The following is a 10200-nucleotide window of genomic DNA, read 5'->3' as shown; positions in this document are numbered from 1 at the left end:
CTTGACAACGACTTCTAAGCGACACATCACGGCCACGATCACTTCCACTGACGGTACATACACGCGGACATTAACGTTCCTTATCATTCCAACCATATCAACCTCAATTCCCAGCGAACCCATCGATCGTTCGACACTTGAGATTCCAAAAAATCTCAAATTGGCCGATCCACGATTTCATTTACCAGCTCCGATAGATGTACTACTAAGCTCAGGTTCAACACTCGCGTCGATGTGTGTGGGACAAGTCAACCTCACGCAGCCAGACGAGCCTGGACTGCGTCTGCAAAAGACGCGATTCGGATGGGTAATCGGGGGGAGTCCAACTTCCCAAACCGCGACAAACATATTTCACACATCCACGACGACTTTACAAGCAGATCTCGCGCGGTTTTGGGAAATCGATGAAGGACCCTCAATTAAACATATCTCAGAGGCAGATCGACGATGCGAAGAACACTTCCAAATCCACCCCCGACGCACCAGCGAAGGACGATACATCGTCGCTCTACCTTTCAACGATCAGCTTCAGTCACTCGGATCCTCTAAAACGCTGGCGAGTAAACGACTCGCCTCACTCAATCGCCGATTCCAGCACGACAAACGCTTCGAATCAGAATATCGAACGGTAATACAGGAACACCTGGCATTGGGACACATGACGAAGGTCAATGACAACCACTCCGACGATAACGGATACTATTTACCCCATCATGGCGTGACCAAAGCATCGAGTCAAACCACCAAACTCCGTGTAGTTTTCGACGGATCGGCACCAAGCACTACCGGAACCTCCTTAAACGAGACACTTCACACAGGACCCAAGTTACAGGAAGATCTATTTTGTATATTAATTAGATTCCGCGCTCATCAATACGTACTCACTGGCGACATCGAGAAGATGTATCGGCAATTCCTCGTACGACCAGAGGATCGGAAATATCAAAGGATATTATGGCGCAGCGCGAGTGGAGAAACAGAAACATATGAGCTTAACACTGTAACGTTCGGTTTATCCGCAGCCCCGTATCTAGCTATTCGGTGCCTCAAGCAACTGGCAGAGGACGAAGGACATCGATTTCCACGTGCAGCACAGGTACTGCAGCGGGATTTCTACGTCGACGACGCTCTCACCGGAGCTGAAACGAAGGACGAAGCCCTCACGATCAGAACAGAACTCACCAAGTTACTTCAGCTGGCCGGCTTAAACATACGAAAATGGGCGTCAAACGATAATGACTTGTTACACGGACTTTCCTTAGAAGAAACAAATCACCAACATTTTTTGGGCGACTCGCAAACCTTGAAGACGCTGGGGGTGTTTTGGAATTCATTCGACGATTCTATTCTTTACTCGGTCGAAGTCAAACCCACGCCCTCGCGAGTCACGAAACGAATCATCAGCTCGGAGATTGCAAAAATTTACGATCCGCTCGGTCTGCTCGCACCGGTGATTGTTCGGGCCAAGATGCTACTTCAACGAATATGGTCGTCGAAAATCGATTGGGATGAATCACTTCCGATCGAGTTACATACAGAGTGGGAAAGGTACTATGCCCAATTACCCTTATTAAACAACGTCAGGTTCCCACGCAAAGCAATAATCGAGTCCGCTATGGAAATTGAACTGCATGGTTTCTGCGATGCCAGCGAAAAGGCTTACGGAGCCTGTGTTTATCTCCGAACCCTTACCATCAACGGCCGTGCTTGGACCCAACTTTTAACCGCAAAATCGAAAGTCGCCCCACTCAAGTGCCAGACCATTCCTCGGCTCGAGCTGAGCGGAGCACTCCTTCTTACGTCCCTGATGTCAACAGTACAACAAGCCCTATCACAAAAAATTACTCGAACTATCTATTGGACCGATTCCACTATCGTCCTCCATTGGCTCAATACATCACCTCACACCCTTAAAACATTCGTCGCTAACAGAGTCTCCGAAATTCAAACAAAAACCAGCATCCGCGATTGGCGCCACGTTCCTACCGACGACAATCCCGCGGACTTAATATCACGCGGCCAAACACCCGAAGAGTTCCTGCGCCCAACCATCTGGCAGCACGGTCCTGCATGGCTCTACCAGTCGGAAGGCTATTGGCCGACATGGGCTCTAACACCGCAAATTGAAGTACCGGAGCAGAAAGGGGCGATTTGTCTGTCCGCAAACCCCGCCGATTACAGTTTGTTGGAAAGGTATTCATCCTGGCCCAAGTTGATACGAATCATAGCTCGTTGCCTCCGTTGGAGACAGGAAAGGAACCGAGCGGCACCCCTAACCGTTACCGAGTTACGCATAACGCACAATAAACTGATAAAATTGTTGCAAAACATCCATTTCTCCGAGGAAATTCGTACACTCCAAAAAGATCGGAACGCGGCGATAAAGGGTAAGCTCACGCGACTCAATCCGTTCATAGACAAGGAAGGAATATTGCGAGTCGGGGGTCGACTCAGTCATTCGTCGATGACCTTCGCCCAGAAACATCCCATAGTATTACCCAAGTCATCCGTTACAACACGCATCATAGAACACGAGCACAAGATCCACATGCATTCCGGAACGCAGGCTACGTTATACGCAGTAAGACAAAGATACTGGCCCGTCGACGGTCGAAGTCAAGTATGGCGGGCGATCAAAGGCTGCGTCCGCTGCTGCCGCGCTCAACCACCGCCGGTAGAATACGTGATGGGTAATCTGCCGGAGGCGCGAGTAACGGAATCTCGCCCATTCACAAACGTCGGCGTCGATTACTGCGGGCCGTTCCACATCAAAGAAAAACGAGATCGTAACCGTCGTCAGATAAAGGTATACGTAGCCATTTTCGTATGCCTAGCAATTAAAGCGGTACACATCGAGCTTGTTGACGATCTCACTAGCGAAGCCTTCATCGCCGCTCTTCGCAGATTTATCGCTCGACGAGGGTATTGCTCCACCATCCATTCTGATAACGGCACCAACTTCAGAGGAGCAAGCAACGAATTACGAGAGCTTCACGATCTATTACAATCGGACGATCACAAGGAAAAAGTAACCGCATTTTTAGCCGACAAACAAATCGAATGGCGCTTCATTCCCCCTCATTCACCGCATTTCGGTGGGCTATGGGAAGCAGCGGTGAAGTCATTCAAACGCCACCTCAGGCGTGTAGCCGGCAACGAGTTACTCACCTCTGAACAATTGAACACTCTCATCATAGAAATAGAAGCAGTCCTCAATTCCCGCCCGCTAACTCCTATCTCCACCGATCCAAATGATCTCCTAGTCCTCACTCCCGGACATTTCCTCATTGGCGATTCACTAATGTGCTTACGTGATCGAGATTTCAGAGACATTCCATCGAACCGACTCTCCAGATGGCAGCATATCCAACAGCTTAAACAGCATTTTTGGAACCGCTGGCATAAGGAGTATTTGAACGAGTTAACCAACCGAAATAAGTGGAGCAAGGGTGGACACGGCATCCAAAAGGGCACAAACGTCATCCTCAGAGAGGACAACGTACCCTCCATGCATTGGCCTCTGGGCCGAGTTATCAAGGTTCATCCAGGCGCCGATGGTGTCATCCGGACAGCTACAGTTCAGACGGCAAAGAGCGTTTTGGATCGGGCCGTCAAAAGGCTTGTCCCACTGCCAATTCAACCCGATCTCGAGAAACCCGAACAACTAGCCACCGAGACGAACTAAGATAGGAACGTCAACCACATCTCGCTAATTTGATCGGTACCCTCTCAACGGGGGGAGAATGTTACGCCATGCGGCTTGCCATAGATCATATTCTTAACCGTCGGTCGCGGCACTACAATGTCGCGGGCGGATCGTCGCGGCTACCCGACAAACAAACATTGTAGTGGCAAGCGCATAGTTTATTAAGCAGGGCGACCTCCAGAAGCTTCGATTCGTGGCCGTTATTTTATCCGGCGTAAAAGAATGTGGCGTGATCCGAACGTAGTGGGGGTCGACTTCCAGAAAAAACGGAAAAAATCGAAAGGCGGGCAGAACGTTTCGAGAAGCCAAACTGTCAATACATATCTTATATCGCGCATTACGTAGTTACATTTCTTTTGTTGTTCCATTTATATCCTTCTAATTAATAAGTTGTTGAAATAAACGTTAATTTATTAGTGTTAACACAGTGCTATATTCATTAAACCACCTCTGTTATCCTAAACGAAACAGGGGAACGACTATTTCGCGGCGTCGATTAACATAATCGTAGCGAGAATTTACAACTCTCGTTGACGTGCTATCTCGCGATCACGTCTCTCCGCGAACGGTCGTAACAACGTAGTTACATTTCTTTTGGTGTTCCATTTATATCCTTCTAATTAATAAGTTGTTGAAATAAACGTTAATTTATTAGTGTTAACACAGTGCTATATTCATTAAACCACCTCTGTTATCCTAAACGTTCAAACTAATTTCAAGTGGGCGCGTCGATTATTTAATCGTAACGGGAACTTACAACTCTCGTTGACGTGCTATCTCGCGATCGCGTCTCTCCGCGAACGATCGAAACATTTTGGTCCTTCGAGCCGGATCACGTGCCAGTGAAGAGTGCACTTACCAGTGACCACACAGTGCCACGTGACTTTATCAAAACCAGCAGCGGGAGCAGGAGCATCCACTACAGCGAAACCAGTGACGTCAGGCGCGTCATCTTCGAAGAAACACATCCCATTGGCAAGGGAACGCAACCACGCAGCCTTCCGTCGCAGCTGGACAATCATCAACGCAACGAATTTCACAACTTAACAATACAACCGAACGAGTGGCCGTCGGGAAGGAACAAGGCGTTCCTCACCAAACATACACGCGACCTCACGCCGCACGACAGTAAGGTAAGCTCGTTCCTTATTTCGACCATCTCCTATCCTCGGCAACGATGACGAGCGAAGACCTACTCATCTCCCTGCGTCGGAGACGAGGCTATTGTAGCGGCCGATTCACATACGTATCGAACCGACTGGACGAGCACGAGCAATCCGAGCGTCAGCAAAACTCCTTGTTAACGAACTACGAGAAACAACTTACCGAAGCTGCGAGTCAATTCGAAGCGATCCAACTCGAATTAGAAGTATTAGACGAGGAGGAACAAGCACGCGGCTTCGAAATAAGGGACCAGTACGTCGCGGTAGACACAAGGCTACAAAATCTTCTGAGGAACGCGCAAACAGCTTCGCCGTCGACATCCATAAACCTTCCAACCTGTGCATCATCCGCAAGTTTAAATCCGATATCCATTAAATTACCAGATCTTCGGCTCCCTACTTTTGACGGAAGCTTAGAAAAATGGAACACGTTTTATGATACCTTTTCCTCCACAAGCGATAAAAATCCTAGTCTCACTGACATACAAAAATTCCATTACCTGCAGTCCGCCCTGCAAGGAGAAGCAGCCGATTGTTTAAACGCGTTACCCCTTAGTAATGTAAACTACAGTTAGGCTATAGCCGTTCTCAAGGAGAGTTTTGAATGTACACGATACACAGCTTTCAGTCACTGCATGGCAATAATTGATTATCCAAGGATAACCAAGGAATCTCCAACGGAATTAAGGCGCTTAGTCCACACATTGAAACAACACATATATGCATTGAACAAATTAGGAGAATCCTACCTCGATACCAGTGCTACGCTCAACAGCCTCATCCTCTCGAAAATACCACTAAGTATCCAAAAGCAATGGGAAATGACGCTGCCCAATAACGAGGTGCCTCCGTACATTCATTTACTAAACTTCCTAGAGAGATTAGCACGAAGCTCCAGACCGATCACCAGGGTCAGACAAACAAGAGAATCACCGGAACAAACTACTCCGGTCCGTCAACGCGCATCACGAGGGCATGCACTTACGGCGACATAGGTTACTCCAACATGCCCCACCTGTCAAGGACCACACCCCATTTGGAGATGTGACACCTTCAAAACCAAATCCCTTCGCGAACGCATTCGGGAGGTCAAAAGAGCATCACTATGCCCCAACTGCCTCGAGAAAGGGCACACAACGAAGCATTGTTTCGCAAGATCATGTCGCGTATGCGGAGAACGACATCATACAATGCTGCATAGGACAAAACGCCATTCAGGGTCTCGTTCCAGCACGTCCAGCCCGAAATCTTCCCCATCAAATAGCCGATCCACAACACCTTCTTTGCCGCCCTACGTATCACCCACTCGTCGCAAAAAGCACACAACAGACCACAGATCGGAAACACCACGAACAGCCGCGTCTCCAAGTCCACCGCCCAGTGACAAACGAACACACAACCAATGACGCCGACGATCGACGACTCCGTTGATGACCGAACATATCAGACCAATAGCATCCGAATTACTGTCCAATGATCTAGTCATCACAGCGCAGATTAACATTTTGAATGATAAACAGCAACCAATCCGTCGTCGAGCGTTGCTCGACACCGGATCCAGTATGAATTTCATTACCGAGGAATTAGCAAAATCGCTAAAGATAAGGCAAAACAAATGTTCGGTCCCGATCGGAGCTCTAGATACCTTGACAACGACTTCTAAGCGACACATCACGACCACGATCACTTCCACTGACGGTACATACACGCGGACATTAACGTTCCTTGTCATTCCAACCATATCAACCTTCATTCCCAGCGAACCCATCGATCGTTCGACACTTGAGATACCAAAAAGTCTCAAATTGGCCGATCCACGATTTCATTTACCAGCTCCGATAGATGTACTACTAAGCTCAGGTTCAACACTCGCGTCGATGTGTGTGGGACAAGTCAACCTCACGCAGCCAGACGAGCCTGGACTGCGTCTGCAAAAGACGCGATTCGGATGGGTAATCGGGGGGAGTCCAACTTCCCAAACCGCGACAAACATATTTCACACATCCACGACGACCGTACAAGCAGACCTCGCGCGGTTTTGGGAAATCGATGAAGGACCCTCAATTAAACATATCTCAGAGGCAGATCGACGATACGAAGAACACTTCCAAGCCCACACCCGACGCACCAGCGAAGGACGATACATCGTCGCTCTACCTTTCAACGATCAGCTTCAGTCACTCGGATCCTCTAAAACGCTGGCGAGTAAACGACTCGCCTCACTCAATCGCCGATTCCAGCACGACAAACGCTTCGAATCAGAATATCGAACGGTAATACAGGAATACCTGGCGTTGGGACACATGACGAAGGTCAATGACAACCACTCCGACGACAACGGATACTATTTACCCCATCATGGCGTGACCAAAGCATCGAGTCAAACCACCAAACTCCGTGTAGTTTTCGACGGATCGGCACCAAGCACTACCGGAACCTCCCTAAACGATACACTTCACACAGGACCCAAGTTACAGGAAGATTTATTTTGTATATTAATTAGAGTCCGCGCTCATCAATACGTACTCACTGGCGACATCGAGAAAATGTATCGGCAATTCCTCGTACGACCAGAGGATCGGAAATATCAAAGGATATTATGGCGCAGCGCGAGTGGAGAAACAGAAACATGTGAGCTTAACACTGTAACGTTCGGTTTATCCGCAGCACCGTATCTAGCTATTCGGTGCCTCAAGCAACTGGCAGAGGACGAAGGACATCGATTTCCACGTGCAGCACAGGTACTGCAGCGGGATTTCTACGTCGACGACGCTCTCACCGGAGCTGAAACGAAGGACGAAGCCCTCACGCTCAGAACAGAACTCACCAAGTTACTTCAGCTGGCCGGCTTAAACATACGAAAATGGGCGTCAAACGATAATGACTTGTTACACGGACTTTCCTTAGAAGAAACAAATCACCAACATTTTTTGGGCGACTCGCAAACCTTGAAGACGCTGGGGGTGTTTTGGAATTCATTCGACGATTCTATTCTTTACTCGGTCGAAGTCAAACCCACGCCCTCGCGAGTCACGAAACGAATCATCAGCTCGGAGATTGCAAAAATTTACGATCCGCTCGGTCTGCTCGCACCGGTGATTGTTCGGGCCAAGATGCTACTTCAACGAATATGGTCGTCGAAAATCGATTGGGATGAATCACTTCCGATCGAGTTACATACAGAGTGGGAAAGGTTCTATGCCCAATTACCCTTATTAAACAACGTCAGGTTCCCACGCAAAGCAATAATCGAGTCCGCTATGGAAATTGAACTGCATGGTTTCTGCGATGCCAGCGAAAAGGCTTACGGAGCCTGTGTTTATCTCCGAACCCTTACCATCAACGGCCGTGCTTGGACCCAACTTTTAACCGCAAAATCGAAAGTCGCCCCACTCAAGTGCCAGACCATTCCTCGGCTCGAGCTGAGCGGAGCACTCCTTCTTACGTCCCTGATGTCAACAGTACAACAAGCCCTATCACAAAAAATTACTCGAACTATCTATTGGACCGATTCCACTATCGTCCTCCATTGGCTCAATACATCACCTCACACCCTTAAAACATTCGTCGCTAACAGAGTCTCCGAAATTCAAACAAAAACCAGCATCCGCGATTGGCGCCACGTTCCTACCGACGACAATCCCGCGGACTTAATATCACGCGGCCAAACACCCGAAGAGTTCCTGCGCCCAACCATCTGGCAGCACGGTCCTGCATGGCTCTACCAGTCGGAAGGCTATTGGCCGACATGGGCTCTAACACCGCAAATTGAAGTACCGGAGCAGAAAGGGGCGATTTGTCTGTCCGCAAACCCCGCCGATTACAGTTTGTTGGAAAGGTATTCATCCTGGCCCAAGTTGATACGAATCATAGCTCGTTGCCTCCGTTGGAGACAGGAAAGGAACCGAGCGGCACCCCTAACCGTTACCGAGTTACGCATAACGCACAATAAACTGATAAAATTGTTGCAAAACATCCATTTCTCCGAGGAAATTCGTACACTCCAAAAAGATCGGAACGCGGCGATAAAGGGTAAGCTCACGCGACTCAATCCGTTCATAGACAAGGAAGGAATATTGCGAGTCGGGGGTCGACTCAGTCATTCGTCGAATTACCTTCGCCCAGAAACATCCCATAGTATTACCCAAGTCATCCGTTACAACACGCATCATAGAACACGAGCACAAGATCCACATGCATTCCGGAACGCAGGCTACGTTATACGCAGTAAGACAAAGATACTGGCCCGTCGACGGTCGAAGTCAAGTATGGCGGGCGATCAAAGGCTGCGTCCGCTGCTGCCGCGCTCAACCACCGCCGGTAGAATACGTGATGGGTAATCTGCCGGAGGCGCGAGTAACGGAATCTCGCCCATTCACAAACGTCGGCGTCGATTACTGCGGGCCGTTCCACATCAAGGAAAAACGAGATCGTAACCGTCGTCAGATAAAGGTATACGTAGCCATTTTCGTATGCCTAGCAATTAAAGCGGTACACATCGAGCTCGTTGACGATCTCACTAGCGAAGCCTTCATCGCCGCTCTTCGCAGATTTATCGCTCGACGAGGGTATTGCTCCACCATCCATTCTGATAACGGCACCAACTTCAGAGGAGCAAGCAACGAATTACGAGAGCTTCACGATCTATTACAATCGGACGATCACAAGGAAAAAGTAACCGCATTTTTAGCCGACAAACAAATCGAATGGCGCTTCATTCCCCCTCATTCACCGCATTTCGGTGGGCTATGGGAAGCAGCGGTGAAGTCATTCAAACGCCACCTCAGGCGTGTAGCCGGCAACGAGTTACTCACCTCTGAACAATTGAACACTCTCATCATAGAAATAGAAGCAGTCCTCAATTCCCGCCCGCTAACTCCTATCTCCACCGATCCAAATGATCTCCTAGTCCTCACTCCCGGACATTTTCTCATTGGCGATTCACTAATGTGCTTACGTGATCGAGATTTCAGAGACATTCCATCGAACCGACTCTCCAGATGGCAGCATATCCAACAGCTTAAACAGCATTTTTGGAACCGCTGGCATAAGGAGTATTTGAACGAGTTAACCAACCGAAATAAGTGGAGCAAGGGTGGACACGGCATCCAAAAGGGCACAATCGTCATCCTCAGAGAGGACAACGTACCCTCCATGCATTGGCCTCTGGGCCGAGTTATCAAGGCTCATCCAGGCGCCGATGGTGTCATCCGGACAGCTACAGTTCAGACGGCAAAGAGCGTTTTGGATCGGGCCGTCAAAAGGCTTGTCCCACTGCCAATTCAACCCGATCTCGAGAAACCCGAACAACTAGCCACCGAGACGAGCTAA

General features: G+C 49.0%; 2 protein-coding genes across 2 annotated transcripts; both read left to right on the top strand.

Moving 5' to 3' along the window:
• The first annotated feature begins 658 nt into the window (after window positions 1-658).
• LOC117212665 lies at window positions 659-5864 on the top strand. The gene is made up of 3 exons (XM_033457616.1): window positions 659-845; window positions 1023-3115; window positions 5445-5864. The coding sequence occupies exons 1-3, from the start codon at window positions 659-661 to the stop codon at window positions 5862-5864; spliced, it is 2700 nt and encodes an 899-aa protein (XP_033313507.1).
• A 435-nt stretch (window positions 5865-6299) lies between these two features.
• LOC117212664 lies at window positions 6300-9630 on the top strand (the record flags this gene model as incomplete). Its single annotated transcript, XM_033457615.1, has 5 exons — window positions 6300-6821; window positions 6949-7074; window positions 7152-7359; window positions 7537-8901; window positions 9044-9630. Coding segments are annotated over exons 1-5 (2808 nt in total), but the record flags the coding sequence as incomplete, so codon positions are not given.
• Between the last annotated feature and the right edge of the window lie 570 nt (window positions 9631-10200).

The sequence above is a fragment of the Bombus bifarius genome, unplaced genomic scaffold, assembly GCF_011952205.1.
Source record: "Bombus bifarius isolate JDL3187 unplaced genomic scaffold, Bbif_JDL3187 scf7180000008353_frag, whole genome shotgun sequence".
Classification (NCBI taxonomy): domain Eukaryota; kingdom Metazoa; phylum Arthropoda; class Insecta; order Hymenoptera; family Apidae; genus Bombus; species Bombus bifarius.
The sequence above is the reverse complement of the archived record's forward strand: the minus strand, read 5'-3'. Positions and strand labels throughout refer to the sequence as shown.